This window comes from Hippichthys cyanospilos, chromosome 1 (genome assembly GCF_059441005.1).
Source record: "Hippichthys cyanospilos isolate Australia breed blue-spotted pipefish chromosome 1, RoL_Hcya_1.0, whole genome shotgun sequence".
Classification (NCBI taxonomy): Eukaryota; Metazoa; Chordata; class Actinopteri; order Syngnathiformes; family Syngnathidae; genus Hippichthys; species Hippichthys cyanospilos.
The window spans coordinates 21,533,954-21,551,272 of NC_142369.1; the positions used below are offsets into that span (position 1 = coordinate 21,533,954).

At 37.0% G+C, this 17,319-nt stretch overlaps 1 protein-coding gene across 1 annotated transcript in view; it reads right to left on the reverse strand.

The window, feature by feature from the left end:
• ipo11 (importin 11) overlaps window positions 1-17,319 on the reverse strand; it is a 106,265-nt gene that overhangs the window by 35,068 nt on the left and 53,878 nt on the right. Inside the window, exons 16-22 of the mRNA XM_088429193.1 lie at window positions 16,197-16,323; window positions 11,555-11,588; window positions 11,380-11,420; window positions 11,179-11,295; window positions 9,277-9,390; window positions 6,985-7,100; window positions 5,355-5,431 (exon numbers count right to left, since the gene is read on the reverse strand). Of these exons, the coding sequence (XP_088285319.1) occupies window positions 5,355-5,431; window positions 6,985-7,100; window positions 9,277-9,390; window positions 11,179-11,295; window positions 11,380-11,420; window positions 11,555-11,588; window positions 16,197-16,323 (626 nt within the window). The remainder of the gene's footprint in view (window positions 1-5,354; window positions 5,432-6,984; window positions 7,101-9,276; window positions 9,391-11,178; window positions 11,296-11,379; window positions 11,421-11,554; window positions 11,589-16,196; window positions 16,324-17,319) is intronic.

Below are 17,319 nucleotides of genomic sequence, written 5' to 3' on the forward strand. Positions count from 1 at the left end.
GAGCTGTCAGCGCAATGCCCTCCCAAAAAAAAAAAAAAAAAAGAAAAAGAAAAGCTGCTGTTTGTGCGTCGTCTTGTCAGTGCTCCACATGCAGCTGAAAGGTGTTCTACTTGGGGGCGAGATGGCAGTATTACACAGAGAAAAGTGCTCGTTGAGTCAGGCCAAGGCAAGACTCTTGACATTCTAATTAGGGAATTTGTTGCTCCAGTTAAGCAGTGATGGAGCGGGGCTCTTTTATCAGGAAGGCCAGGCCATATACCTGGCAAGCTGCGACACCAATCCCAGCCAGACGCTTTTCTATGGCCCACATCTCTGCACTGCTCTCCATGGGCAATAATAAATGAACCGCCGGATGCTGCGATAAAAAGGAGCCAAATGTGATAATGTTCTAGTTTGACCAAAAAAAAAAAAAAAAAAAAGTTAATTTCCTGCATTATCTATGGACTTGTGTGGAAATGCAAGCTTAAAATTGAATTTCCAAAATAACGACCTAGATATTTTCTTGTCGACTGCATTAAAGTGACAAACTTTTAAATATGGGCGCTAATTTGTCCTGACCTGCTGCCGTCATTCCGAGCTTTTATCTTTCATTAGAGCAACTGGACATTTGCCCTTGCAAGCACATTCAAGGCAATTAGGGATCTTTAAATGAGCAAATGTGACCCCCCCCCCCAAAAAAAAAAAAAAAAAAAAAAAAAAAGGGTTTTCAAAGCAAGAAGTGATGGGTGGAAATCTTTTGGGGTAGATAACGCAACATAATTTGTAACTTGGCTGGACTGAGGGAAACCCAATGGCTCCGCCTGTTGTCAAGACATCATTGCTCTATATAGCACAATATGTTTTCTGTAATATGTATTGTGTATCTGTATTTGTCTGTATTGGGTATCTGTATTTGTCTGTATGGTGTATCTGTATATGTCTGTATTTGGTACATGCAGCATCCACTTCAACCTGTGGGCCTGGAAGGGGGCTCCTCCCAACTGTGGTCTCTTCCGAAGGCTTCTGATTTTCCCCAAATTGGGTTTTTTGAGTTTTTCCTTCCGCTTCTGGGAGCTTTGACAGGGGATGCTGTTGTGTACCTTACACCGAAAAGATGTCTCGCATGACTTCTTTTTTCAAAAAAAGTCTCGACATGCCCCCTTTTCACCTGTGAAGCCCATTGAGACTTCGGTGGTTCAGGGCTATACAAATAAAAATTGATTGATTGATCTAATTGCTTTGAAAAGAAAATCACTTACATTCAAAAATCGATTCTGAATTAATCCGGAGACTTAAAAATCAGCATTGAATCATGATCTAGCCAAAGATTCCTATCTCTAACGTTAACATAGAAAATACAATAATTTGACACGAAAATTAAGAATGTGTCCTAGGACAGAGGAGAGTCCGATACTTGGGGAATTACGGTACACAGTTTAGGAGCTCACTATTTTCCTTGCTAGAAGCATTAGTGAAATTCAAGGCAAATGTCTCCCCATAAATTTTGGTCTGAGACAACGTGATATCAGAACCACAGGAGTAATGTTGCTGGTTCAAACAGGATACATTTGAGTCAGACACGTTCGTTAAAAAGTGATCAGTAGGAATGGCAACTCTATTAGGCTGTCAGGTCCTCCATGTGTAGAGGGACTCACGTCTATTATATAGCCTTTGAAAAGTGAACTGACCACCAACCGCTATGGGGCCTTGAGCAATTTCAGCAGCTAATTCATTTTAAGAAGAACATTTCAAGAACATAAATAAAAAAGTGAAAACGCTTTATGAAAGCACAACTAAAACCTCTCTAACATTTCATATTACATACACTAAAAAGAACAACCATTAAACTTAAAACTTCACTGAACAGGCACAAACACATACCTACATTTCAGTACAGAATGTACTGGCCTAAATTTCAAGTACTGTAACTGAGAGAGCAGATCATACCTGAAGTATAGTCCGCCCTCCTTTAGGGGGCAGTGTTTCATGAAGTACATTGTCTCTGGGTATAGGAACAAAAAAGACATTTTTCTCTGTGCCAGTTTCATCAAAGATGAATGTTTATGTTGTAGTGGTATGAAACTGTTCACTGGGTTATTGTGAGGGTTGCAATACTGATTATTTGCCTTCACTGTGTTGTGTTATGTATTTATGGTTGGTTTGCTTTGATGCAGGGCTTCCTCATCTTTGTCATTAAAAGTTATGTCCACATAGAGGAGTATTATTCTTCAAAACCTAACTCAAGTTTTACTTCAGAGCATGTAATGTTTAATTTACCTCAGAAAATAAAGGCGCACAAGTAAAGACATTATTTAGTTTACCTTCAAGCGACATCTCCGTTGCAACATTGACATATTACTTTCTAACCCAAATACTGTATAGTTAAAAGCTTGTTGATGTTGCACAAAAACTGACACTATCAGGAGGGAACATTCATTTGCTTTTCAATCATGTAAGCTGGCCCAGGCTCTCAATTAGATTGTAAGAAAGTTACACTCTAGTAACATATGAGGCAAAATGATTTTGAGTTGGCTCCTGGAAGAATAGAAAAGCACCAGTTCATGCATTCATTACCATCCATCCATTCTGGCTTCAATACATTTGCTTCTTAGATAGGGCTAGTGTTCTGGCCAGAGTTCAGTGATGAAGAATGCATCCCAAAATAGATACAGAGTGGGACAAGAGCTGGCGCTAAAATGAAGTTAAGCAAGGGACAGAACTGAATAGGGCATGAGATTAAAACATTGCCTTCTATTGATTAATTTGGGCACTGTGAGGTTTTAAGCCAACAATATGAATGAACTATCTAGCTGTTACAGCTGTGATTGCAAGATTAGAAACTAAACAACCCAGCACCCTCTCACTTGTCAACAAGACATTTAAAAACGAAAAAAAAAATACTAACAGGTTAATCACAAGACACAGAAGAGGCAGTGGGAATGTTTCAAACATCACCCATTTGTTTAGTGTTTCTCCTTAAAGCAAATATTCTATATATTTATTTGACAATACATTAATCTGCAGTATTTTCATAATTTTATTTTCCCTCAGGGAATACGGCAATAATAGTTCATCTTATCTGCAGCCTCTTTATTCCTAGAAATATGCAAATCGGATCATTTTTGTACATTTATTTGTGTTGTATTTCATCACTACTCACTCACTTTACTTAGTTTGCTTGCCAAACGTGAAAGCCGAGGTGGTGGAGGTAGTGGCGGGAGCATCGTTCCACATATTGATAGAAAGGAGAGAAATATGACATGTCTCCAAAGCAAAATCAGCCAACAATAATGATAGTTGACAAATTCAGGTCAGAGCATTTTTTTCCATGATGCTCAATCTTGATTAAGTGGGACAAGGACAGAAGAGGATAGATACCAAGAAATCAATCTGGCAGTGAAGGTTGAAAAAAACAAAAACAAAAAAAAAAGTCACGTGCCATTTAGTTTTAGTGATGGTGATACCCCCTGAATGTTTCACGGCCACTCAATCTTTTTTTGGGGAAAAAAAAAGGGATGCAATGTTTTAAAAATATTTACATCAAATGCCAAACGAATGGGCAAAAAGCTTTAAGATGTACTGTAGTCTTCTTATAGGTCCCCAAAATTTAGATTTGGTTATAGAGATTCAAAGGCAGGACCTTGCTTTCGCCGCATATGGCCCAAAAACCATGTTTCCTACTGCAGCTGCAGAGTGGGAGATGAAGATCTATGGCTGGTCTTAACGGTCATTTGTTCCTAAATTTCATTTACTCCAAATTCCAATCCATGCTGTGAATGATCAAACCTTGAAGTAACCCAATAAGTATAAACCAATGTTCATATTAGTCTGGCTCATTCAGTGTGCAGCAGAAGCACCAAGTCAATACGGTTCCTCACCACACAACTCTAAAAAGGGAAGAAAAAAGCAGCGGCCTAGTGCTCAATCACACAGTCCTTTTCGATCTACCACCAGTTACTGGCCTGCCGACAAAGCTTGCTGAAGCCAACGCCAAGATCAGTACAGAAAGCTCAAGTATGATGTAACAAGACCCAGGCTCATAACACAGGATTGCACCAATTTTCTGTCCTAATTCTGAAAGTATCTATGTGAGTTCTCACAATGGGATAATTATTATCAAGAGTGTGACTGCCCGTCTGCTGTTCATGATTAGAAATCTTGTTATTCATGCCTGAGCTTTTGGAAAAACTGCTTCTTGGGGGTTACATTACTTTGATTATAAGTAGCTTTTCGAACCCTTGAGTTCAATAAAAATACTCAACGTTTCGATAATTTTAGCAATGGAAGCTTTGGTTCAAAACCAACAAGCTTTCTTCCACACAAAGTGGTGAGTTTTTTTCACACGCATCTATCAGAAATGAAAAATGTAAACAAATGTATCAGCCGGCCCAAGCCCAAGCTATTACTTTCTGCAGTCACACGTTTTAAAATTGATTGTAGAAGAATGAAGAACTGGGGGAAACAAATAAATAACAAGCTGACCAGAAGGCTGTGTATTACCGGATGGTGGGGGAGCAAGAAACTTGGACACTAAGCCTGAAAACATGCCGGACAAATCAGAAGTGAAACAAAGAATGTGAAAGACCACAACAGAATACAAACTTCTACAATAGGTGCTGTCGAAAAACATAAAAATTCAGCATTTTCAGATGTCTTCTTTTATGTTTTATTCATCATTGTGATTATAGTGCACATTATTATTGAGGCAGAAAAGTGTACCTTGTGGTTAGCATGTCTGCCTCTCAGTCCTGAAGTAGTACGTTCAAAATATTAGCTCTGGCCAAGTGTAAAGTTTGCATTTTCTCCCGCTTGCGTAGCTTATCTCAGAGTACTCAGGTTTCCTCCCCACATTCCAAGAGCATGTATGCACAGTTCATGGAAGACTTTAAATTGTCCACAGGAGTCAATGTGAGTGTAAATGGTTGCTTGTCAAAACAATGTGATTGGCTTACGACGGGTCCAAGGTGTACCCTGCTTCTCGTTACTGAGACACTAGAGAAAAAATGATGGTTGGATAATACGCTATTATTTAATATCGACTATTAATTTAGCACAGTGAAATGTGAATCCCCCTTTGAGGGTATAATCTGATATATGTAAGAAGACACTTTTTTTCTAAATTGGAGCTGGTCAGGCTGTGCTTTGTTAGCATCTGGCGGTGTCTCATACTTGACCTTGACGTGTCCATGCCATGCCAGCTCATGGAGCGCTGACAGAAACATCTTTCATCCTGTCAAAATGCTTGCATATGCATGAAGTCTTTGAAGTATCCAACACATTTGTGAATATTGGAATGAAGCGTGCTGTAATGTTGTTTGACAGAGCGGGGAATAATTCAAACTAAAAGAGCAAAAACAGATCTCAAGAGGGCTCACCCAGAAGAGCTGACATGTTCTGGAAAATTCTGAGCAGCTCAGGAGTGATGGCCGGACTGTTCTCCAAAGTCACGTACCTGCACGAAGAAAAGGACAGGCCGAGGGAGGAGTAGATATGCCTTATATTTAAACTCAAAATGCAAACAACCTTTCAAAAGTGAACACTATCTTTAATACACATTTATGGAATGACAAGTGGCTTTTACTCAAAATTAATGAAAATTTGAGATTTTGAGCAGAAAGGTTTGATCTTACAGATCACAAAGAACAGATGAATCAAGATGAATCAAGCGTAAGTTGATGAAAGATAAAAGCAGAATTGGATGACAACCTAACTGTAAACAAAGGAAATGGATTTTGGAGCGGGACTGTTTTATCAAAGAAGATAAAAGTACAGAATGGAAAAAAGGAGATTTTTTTTTTTTTTCTTGCCACAAGCTTTACGTCACGCTAATCCTGCAGTACTTGGCGGCAACACAGAAAAGAGGGAGATTAAGGACACGAGTTAAAAAGACAAGAGATGACAGGAGGCCTACAAAAATGGTAACACCTGCAAAACTTGCCATCACTCAGCCAAACCTATCGCAGGTGCAACAAAAGGTTGTAAAAAAGTGCTTTCAAATTTATCTGAAACACCATGCGCCATGCCATGTCCATGCCTGATTCCATAAAAATAAGCAAGATTTAAACATAGTGACATGAGGCAACCCAATTTCCACTCATTCAATTCCAAACCCCAATTGCATTCAAGAAGGGGTATTGTGTAAAGTGTAGATAAAAACAATGTCATCATCTGAAAATCAATTTCAACGAATATCAATCAAAAACACAACAAACACAAGATATATGCCGTTGTAACTGATAAAGCCTGTTCTTTGGGTTGCTTAGGTGATGCAAGTATGTCAGAAATGGAGGGTGTTTATCGCATATTGTTAGACATGAAGAATTTTACTGTATTCAACAGAAGGGTTAACCTCTGTTTGCACTTGTATGGCTTCTTGTAATGGTAACTTGTCTACTGTTTACCATTTTTGAAGGCTTTTAGGATTTTGAAAATTTGGACTCTCTAATATAATACAAATAATTGATTTCAATTGAAAATTTTGTTCATCCGCTGCTACCTTTAATTTCTTGCACTAGCTGGCTAGTGTTCATAACGCTTGTTGCAAAGGGACATGATATAGCCAAATTTGCTGTGTTGGTTTGCATTTCAAAATTTTCTTACAGGTAATGCAAAATTAATGTGTCCAATTTATTACTCCTCTTCATTCATGATAACGTTCAATTTCTTTCTAATAAACTCATATTCAAAAAGTTAACTTTTGTTAATACTTATAAGAAAAACAAAGGTAGCTAGAACGTTAGCAGTCTAGTTCATAAAAGTTTAAAATAATGATGGTGTGACAGCTGAAATTACAGAATTACTTCAGAAATAATAAAACAAACAAAAAAAAAAAAAAAAAAAATATATATATATATATATATATATATATATATATATATATATATATATATATATATATATATATATATATATATATATATATATATATATATATAATATCTTTTTTTTTTTGCCCACAGGATGGCAGAACGGATTATAATAGACTACAAAACACAAGGATCATACCAAAGCTCCAATCCATCCTCCAGCAAATACACATGAGGTGGCTGGGAAACGTCTGTGCTTAGCTGGATGACAGGAAGCAGAAATGGGTACAGGTTCTTGCTTTCTGCACCAAGGCCCTAGGGAAAAAAAAAAAAAAAGATTTAAGACATCAATGTAAGTCGAGGACTTTAAAACCTGTACTTTCAACCTAATAAACGTTTTTTTTTTTTGTTCCTTCTTTTCAGACTGAGAAGAATGAAGCAGAACAAATGTTAGGTAAAGTTCAGTGTGACAAAACACAGACTCAGGTATTCCTAGTGTAATACATCAAGAGATTCAGTACTGCAGCTTACAGACTAAAATGTCCCTTTGTTCCATTGTTAAGAGCATAACTTTGTTTTGGGATATTTACAGTAAGATGCATTCAGGATAGAGATATGTGTGTACATTGCTCAGACTAACAGTATTTTGATTCAAAAAAGATTCCATTGAATTAACTGTACCCAACTACATGCGCTTCGACACAATTATAGCTTTAGAAAGCAGTGTGCATTTTACAGCCTCCTATTCAATAGCGCTGTAAGTCGATTAACTTCAATTGGTCGAGAAAAGGTTTGGGTGCAAATTGAAGCTGTACTTCACTGACTATTTAATGGTCACGTTTAGTGTCCATTCCACATGAATACTGGTGCACAGAGAGCAATGGAATTTTCTTTTGGGGATAAACACTGTAACAATTTTAAAATCAAATCAATCATTTAATCAAGCCTTATTTAAGAAACCACAGTCAAAGTTTTAAAGTCAAAAACCTTCAATGCGTTCACCCATTTTCTGAAGCTATTAAGTTCATCACGGTCATCAGTGAACTGGAGCCTAACCAACCTGACTTGTGGGTAACAGGCAGCGCATATGCTGAATTGGTTGCCAGTCAATTGCAGGGTACATAGCTCCAATATAGGCATTCAGACTCACATTGACACATACAGGTAACTAAAATTCTTGACTGAACCCAACATTCAAGCTTTTGGAATATGCAAGGAAAGCCACCCAACAAAAAGGAAGAAGGCAAATGGATTTTGGGCAGATGTCATGTGTGATGACTGCATATCATGAAAGATGGCGGCACACCTAATTTCAGTCTGCATCAAGGTTTACGTCTGTATTTTACATTTTCTGGCATTTGTTCAGACTATAAGTCATACATTTTCCAATTTTCTGTTTTGTTCATAGCCGATCGATCCTTTGACTTATACTGAGGTGTGACTTGCATACATCAAAATTAGAACATTGGGACCCAAATATTTTGTAACATTTTAACTTTTAACTTTAAGTGTTTATTTAAATGCTTCACATTTATTTAACAACTGTTTAAAAGATTATACAACTGTAAAATGTTTCCCTGTTGAATGCTTTGCCTTGACATTGCCTACTACATTAATCTGCGTGTTCTCAAAAAAAAAAAAAAAACAAAAAAAAAACTTTGTGCCACTGGGTCCTACTATGTTGGAAGGAGAATGTGAGTAGTTCTGTTCAACAAATGGTGAGGGATTGCTGTTTTCTAAATCAAAACCCATATTGAATTGGACCACAACTATTTCCAGGGAGATGGGGAATTGGCTGACCTGCGAATAGTGAAAATACACGTACCGTTCTGTTGGGTCGGAGTGCACAATTCTGCCTCACACCTGTTGTGTAGATATGCACTGAATTTCAGAAAGTGAATGCCATGCTCTCGCCAAAATATTATATATCCTTGATACATGATTTTTATATTTTTTGATATTCTTCAAAGGGCAGCCTGTCACTAAAAAGTTCGAAGTTGGCTACCACTAAACCTGTGGCATTTGCCTTGGGCTTTACTTGGCATCACTTAAGATTTGACGTTTGAACATAGTTTTAGGTTAATGAGGATTTTTCACCACATTAACCTGTGTTCGAAAAGAAGCCGGCAATTAAAATTTCTTACATTAGAGGTTTAAAAAAACTATTTTGAAAATGCCAACAATACTTTTTGTAGATGAAGTGAAAAGGGAATTTTGGGTGTAAGACAATATTGGGTGTAATCGTGACACTACCTTTAGGTCTTGCCCCTCTGTGACTTCGGCATGACATTTACTATACAGTGAGAGTATAAATGAGATGGTGTTTTGCAGCACAGATCATCATTAAGATGATCATGGTAGTGTGTTCATTAGGAGAGACGACTCTGTCTCTTGCTTTGCAGGCACATCACTAGAATGAAAATACGTCAAGAAACAAAGCACTGGTAACATGAGAAAACTGGACCAGCCTTCGATATGAAATGCGTCCCACCTGGACAAGGTGAATAAGAGTAGTGAGGATGGCACATCGCAGCATGTTGTGTTCTTCAGATTGCTTCCAGAGCAGGGGCAAGTATTGCACCAGACAGCCTACATATGGTCGGATCTAACAGAAAAAAAATGGAGGCAGAATGTAAGCTAATAGCAGTAGTTGAATGAACTGTAGCTGTAACAACACATACTAGTTAAATATTAGCATGAACACCAGAAAAGTCTTTCTTGTTCATTTGCCTTAAAAGCTGAGTAGCTTTACTTTCAGAGGTTTCACTTTTACTTGGACTTGCATGACTGGTATGAAATGGTCATAAAAATGTTGCCCATACATTTTAAGATTGACTCCTTTTGCCTTCTTTCTATCTCTCATTTTAGAACAATTTGAAAGTCAACCAGCATCACAGAATGGACTTGCTTCAACTCTGATGGCTTAACTGCACTATTTGGGAGGAGGGATATTAGTGTTATGACTATGGCTACTCCTTCAGCAAAACTTAATAACAAGCATTATCCATCCATTTACTGTATAACTTGACTGATCACACTGGTCAGGGTCAGAGGGAATCGGAGCCTATTCTCGCTGACTGCACAGACTACACCCTGGACTGGTTGCCAGTCAATTCAACTCACATTCACACCATCAATGATGTGAGATTCGGAAAAAATGAAGCATGCAGTTTAATGTTGCTAATCTAAAAGCCCCTTAATCCTTCAGGACATGATTGTCCATCTGACTATGCAGCAAGCAGTTATGGTTGGTTGTGGTTTCAACGGCAGCCACATTCAAACACGAACTCTAATAGAGTTTTCATTATGACAATGCAATACATACAGTATGTGCAGTGCTAATGCAACCTGCATCGTTAATGATGTAAAAATCTATTAAAAGCCAGAGGCTATTTGGAGTATTGAACAATAACAAAAAGAATGCTAGGAAAGCAAGCGAATTTCAAAACATTTTTTAATATTGCCGCAACACGCACTAATCGTTCATGTTCCCTGTGTGGTTTGTGAGCGGTCTTTGTAACCCACACTTCTTTTACTTGACAAGACAACTTTTTCAAATAGCTGGAATGGGAGACATGGAAGATAAATATGTCAAGCCTGCAAACAAATATATACATATATATACATATATATACATATATATACATATATATATATATATATATATATATATATATATATATATATATATATATATATAAATAAATACATCTTTTTGTCATCATAATCATCATCATAAGCAACACTCACTGAGTGTTTTTCTCCCAACAAGGAAACTTCATTCCTTTTCTGGCAGGGTTAGAATGTTAATAAGACTCACGCTGACTCTAGAGGTTTAGTCAGGGTCGGAGACCGGGGGTAGACTTAACCACACTGACAGTTCACAAGGATGAAAGTCATTTCTGTGACAGATTGAAGTCAAGGCATAGTTTAATGCAAGGTGCTTAAAGTGGATCTGAAAAGAGCCTGGGGAGGTCATTAAGAGGGTCAGGTTTTTTTGTTTTTTTTTTCCTAGAAGAGGAAGATGTGGATGAGGGCAACTTATTGAATGCAAGAATATATAATCATTCTGGTATGGCCTTGAATTAAATCACTGTGGTTCAACGGGTATCTGCGCCACAGGGTTAAGTGAGGAATGACACGGAGGCAAGAGCCGCCTAAAGCCTTGCGGTTAAAGTCATTTGTGTTACCACTGTCGGTATGACAAATCATTAAGATCCTTTTATGGGAAAATCCCCTGGGTGATTACTTTGAGTGATGTTTCCTCCAAGCAGCAACAGACTGCACCACTGTGTCTTCCTCAAAAAAGTATTCTATTTGCTTGAAATAAAGGATCATTTCAAAAGCAATTTCATAGTAACCTAAACAGACAAGTTAGTCTTCCAAAACTCACCTGTGTGTTAACTCTTTCAATGACGCAGGAGATGACGTGGAGCACCTGCATTTTGGTGTCACATTCGGTCACCTGCTGCAACAGCTGGAAGAGCAGTCCGAAGATGGGCTCCAAGTACTGTGCAGTATGGTGAAGTGTTACTGTGAATATTTTCTCAAAATAAACAGCAATCCTTGGACAGAGGATAAAATGAGTACTCACGGGGAGGAATTGCTCTGTCCGAAACTCAAAGTCATCCACAGGTAGCCATGAGTTAAGGGTGGAATAATACATAAGAAGTATCAGCGATAGCAGAGTGGTGACTACAAATAGAGGTAATCTTACATCACTTTGAGAATCACTGATAGTAATTCACTTCTAAGACCTGAAAGGATATTGAGCTTCAGAGTTGTCGCTGTCTCAATACGTACCTGTTGAGAAAACACAATGCATTACAAAAAACAACAGTACAAGAAATAAAAGATACACTTTTTATTTCGGAATTTCAGTCTGGATTAGGTATAGGATCTAATCAATTTGTCTATTAAGAAGTGCATACGTGGATGTGATAACATTCACTTATTTTTGTGACTCACATTCACAAACTATTTATGTGATGCACATCGTGGTAAATTCAAATGCTGTCAGACATTTCAAGCTCAGATGGAAAAAATAAGCTCATTAATGCATTAAACATTAAACAATAAATGCAAATATCTACACAATGTGGGCTTTCTATAATTCTATGAAAAATGGCATACAGTAAGTATATCAAGAAGATCGATGGTGTGAAATCACGTTTATGATTTACTTGCAAAAAATGGTCCATCTCATCACTATGTTTACATACAACATCTGATCATATACCTCAGAGCATAACTTGACTGGGGAAAGTCTCAAATACATTTACTGGTAAGATAACTTGCTACGTGCACGAGGCCTTCGCAATGGCAGACCATCACCACATGCCAAATGATAACAGGATAATAATGCACAAATAAGGTATTTGCCAACTAAACTTATATAAGGTGTACAAATTGTGGGAAGCAGATTAAGTTCTTGTCACATTAACTGACCCAAGCACTTTTCAAGCACATTCAGATTCAGATTCTTTTATCACCATTTATGTAAAAAACAAAGTGTTTTGGCATTACCAAAAAGTAAAACAAAACAAACACACAACCAATAGTGGTGCTGAGTAAGTGCGGGTGCAGGTATGAGTAGTGCAAATTAGTCCTGAAACATCTGAGACATTCAACAGAAAAATAATGTTTGCAACACTAAAAATGTTTAAAAAATATGCTGGTTCGTTTTTGCAATAGAAATGACTACAGAGAGAAACTAAAAAAAAAACACTACATGTTCATTTCCTCATCTAGATCCTAAATGACTCAGTTACAGGTTTTATATCATCCCGAAAAAGCATGTTCATATAGTCACATCACTTTTTAGCGGTCAGGAAAAGGAACATTTCCTTGTACATAAAAGAAACTTTCTGAAGTTGTTAGAGGAATAATACTAGATCCAAGTATTATAAAAGCTGTGTAAATCTCTCTCGGTTAGAAGTACAGTATCTTGTGCTTTCTAAAGTCACCATCTAATTTCATTTCCAAAGGGTGCATGCACTCTTGCCATGTCAGAGATGGAGGTGGTAATAACGCCCAGGGGAAGAGCAAGCAGATGGAGGACAGGCATTAAGGAAAGTAAACGAGTAAAGAAATTGGTGGTAGACTTAAAAAGTCTATTACAGTCAGTGCTTTGCAGCCCTTATCCTCAACTAGCGCGGATTGCCTTGTGTCAGCACTTTTTTTTTTTTTTGCGACAAACGATATCAAGATCAATAAAGGGGTTTTACAAGATTTGGAATAAGCTTTGAGGGAGACTATATGACCACATCTTTCGCTGTGTAACACCCACTGTATCTTATTCAATTGGGATAACATGCTCTTTCATAACAAAAAGCAGTGAGCAACATTGTGGTTGTTCACTTTTAAAAAAAAAAAATACACTGACCCATTTCCAAACTTAAGGGTGTAAGTGCTGGTACAACAAGATCAATGTATTGTTCAATGTTACATATGCAGGGATATAGATGCTCTCTCTCACTATCTATCTATCTATCTATATATATATATATATATATATATATATATATATATGTACATACAGAAAAAAAATTACTGTAGTAATGTAAAAACAGCAATGACTGACACACCAGGCTCAACAAACGCTGTCAGCACGGGCGTTAGTAATTCAAACTACATGAAAGGAAATGCATTTCAATTAGTATGCAAAGTGCGGAAGACAACTTGATGAAATTTGGTCATAATAAAAACAATCTAGATCACATGAAAAACAATTTATCTGAGCACTTAACTGAAAAATTGGTGTAACATTAATCATTCTCAAACTGTGTGGCAGAAAAATGCATTGTTTATAAAGTTTAAATGAGGAGAAAATTAGCTTGGCAAAGCTCACTGAATCAGAAAAAGTTTGAACTCGGGCTGGAAAAGATTTAAAAAATTACAATGTATGATGCGTGTGTATGCGTGTATATATTGCACATACCATAATAAAAGGAGAACACCAATCTTATTGATGGAAATCCTTTTAGGGATGAATGAATTATTGTTATGGCAATTCAAAGCAAGACTTACCTTTAAGTATTTAGCATGAAACAGATTAAATCACTAAAGATCCAAGCAGACAAGAAAAACTTACTTTGTGGCATCACCAACACTCAGTTGGAAGATTAACGTGACGCTTATGAAATATACTTATAAATTACATTTACGTTATTAAATATGTAATGCAAACGTGGCGTTTACTGTGGTATGGTCATTACATTCCATAAATCAACTTTGTAATCCACTTCAAAGTGTAGTGAGTAAATTACACATGACTGTTCATAACTGCTTTCTGTTGCAGATCCATATAGTACCTCCAACTTGCACATCTTCAAAGCACCCCTGCAGATGAACCAAGTAATTAACGGTTTCCTATATCACCAGGGCTTTATATTTTCAAAGAATTGTCGACACAAGTTCTAAGTAAATCAATGCCTCCCACTGCAAACGCAAACAGCTTGGTGGGGGGACGTTGACATCCAGATTCTCGTTAACATTTGCATAAAACATATGCATAACTTGAATGTAGACGCAGCAGGAGAACATAGTCATTAGAGAAAAGTGTTGGTATTTTGTTGTCTTTTATGTACATTTCTTTACTGACACACTCTCCCTACCATGTCTTCACTGTAAGGCTAATGAATCGTAAGGCTGACTTCAAGGGACATTCAGTTAAGATCTTCAATGAGATGGTTTCAACTGGATAAATAATACATTGTTGGTCATTTATGGGAAACATAGTACTCCATATTTAGGGCCCGCTTGATCTTGCGTTTGTCTTGGCCATCCATCTATTTTCCAGAGCCGCTTATCTTCAAAAGGGGCGCAGGCTTGCTGGCACGTATTCCAGCTGGCTTCGGGCAATAGCCGGGGGACACCCTGAACTGGTTGCCAGCCAATTGCAGGGCATATAGAGACGAACAAGCATTCACACACCCAATTAAAACAATCTTCAACTAAATTACCAAATCGTTTTCAGACTTGTGCACTGAATAGGTGCTTCAGGCATGAGCTTAAAAAGAGACACTGTCCTAGAATTTTGGAAAAATTCAGCCTCTGAAGCCAGTTGATCTTAAAAACATCAAATTATATTTTGCATTTAATGACCTTTGTGAGTAGTCCCATTAAAAAAATCTGAGTAAAGCCGTGTCAAAGAAGATGAACAACCCAATTTTGCTTTGACTGCAGAGGAGTCCATGGTACCTTGATAGGTATTGGATATAGAAGAAAGACTTATGGCAAAGTCTATCTCACGCAATGAATTCAAGTGCAACTGGCATAGGCTCTTTTTAAATCATGGGGTTTCTGAATTAAATCTATTCAATTCTTGTCTAGCTGCTTGATCATTAAAAAAAAGTGTCTTAAAATTATTAAAACCCTAAAGCAACACGCTTAGGAAGATGAGAAGAAGACACAAATCACTGTCTTCTTTGAATCGAATACGCTTAAGTGTAAGTGTAGTGCATGACAAGAATACATTTGACTACTATAAATAAGAACTTCTTTCAAGGAAACAGCATTTTTTGACATTGATATCCAACTGATTGTGAACCTTTGTTTAACTGCAAACTATAAGTGATCAATTATTTATTGTGGCCTGGGAGGCTCTAATTCACCCAGACAATATTGATCTGGGGCAGAAAATGATTGGTTAGCTCGTAAATGAGCTAAAAGCAGGTTCCACCGCACACTGTCACAATCAAAGTTTACTTTATTTCTAAACTAAAAACAACGCGTGGTTACAAATATCCAGTACCCAAGTGAGCACCATTTAACTGAACATTAAACAACAAACAGTTAAAATAAAAGTGTAAAAATGTAATGATTAAAAATACGTGTAGAAAAAAGAAATCACCGTATTCAATTAAATGACATTAAAGTAAAATAGTATGCCCAAGCATGAAGTAAGACATTATTTTGTTTCATCAATGTTATAACTTCTTCTCTTACGTCATTGTTAGGAAAAGGGATTTGTGAGAGTTGTACTCGAAAATAACATGAATCTTAACATGTAGTATGTTGAAAATATGATTGCAATGATGTTGGAAAAAAATGAATAATGCTTACATCAAAAACACAACATTTGAGAGGTAATTAAATAAGGCATCAATGGCAAGACACAGCTCAATATTGTTTGTTTTGACAATAGAAAGAGAAGTGTCCATTCCATTGATATAAAACGTTATTATAACAAAAGGATGGTAGTTAAATTTATATGAAACACAACTGCTCGTCAGTGGGTGTGTGGTACTTTTACGCTAGAAATAAAACACTCAATATTGTATGTTCAGCTTTTATACTTTGGATGGAAAAGACAAGGTATGAAAGAATTGGAAATGTAAATTCGATGGAGGTGAGCTTAACTGAATTGTACCACTTAGTGTAACTGTGGAGCTTTAGAAGCTGACTTACCACTAAGTCAGGATCTTGCATGAGACTAAGGATGACTTCATAGAGTAAAGGGCGAAGGTCTGATTTGAATTTGACTGATATCCACTGGCCTATTAGCCAGATGACTCTCCGCCGAATCAGCTTATACCTGTAGAAAACAATGGAATTGCACAAAGTTCATTTTTCATTTTACACAATTCCTTGAACACTAATACCTTTCTAATAAAGTTTTTAACTGTCATGCAAAACAAATGATGTTATAATTGCACAAGAAAATTGGAAATGCATTGTTGGAAGCATTACGGTCCTTGCATGTGAGGTGGATACTCTATAAACACTTTAAAAAAAAGTGAAGTGGGTATGCACACTGCACCCAGATAACCTAACACAACTCTTACAACTCTTTTTTTTTCCAAATAAATTACGGTTTATGCTCATGTTGGTTATGATATAATATTTTAGTATTTTTATATTTGGAGAAAAATTGGCTTTTGAACAGAAATGTACTGACGTCTCATAGCCTTTGTAAATGCGTTCCGATCCCATTTCCCTCACAGCCTACATAGGTTCAGCTTTAGCATATTCATGGACTGTCAACATAAAAACCGACACCAGAAAATTCAAAAGCACCTAGGTGGAAATGTGTATATTTTATGATGATTAGACAGCACTCCACCAGAGACACACTAACTAACAAGGTCGACTTAATATTCATACTTTATCTACAGTATTAAACCTTTTTGATGACAAAGCAGTAATAGTATAGGAGGCACTTCGTAGTAGAGTGGTTCATCAAACTGACGTGGGACAAATTCCCATGCTTCACGATCAATCAGTCAAATAACTCTGTGATTGAATGTTGACAATTTGCATGCAATTCCCTCACCCTATAGACGGATAGAGTATGTTATGACAGTACGGTTGCCAGAAAAGGGCAGAGAATTTGACCAAGAATAAACACGTCCCTTCAACACCAGCTCCTGTTTATATCTGCATGTAGCAAATGAATCAACAGGCTGCTTTAACAGAATTGAGTGAATCATCAAGTCAAAAATGGGAGAGATAGAGGACTCTATTATCTTGGGTAGGTGAGATTCCTAAACATCATACCGCAGAAAGAGTGCAACAAATATTGTGTTAATAG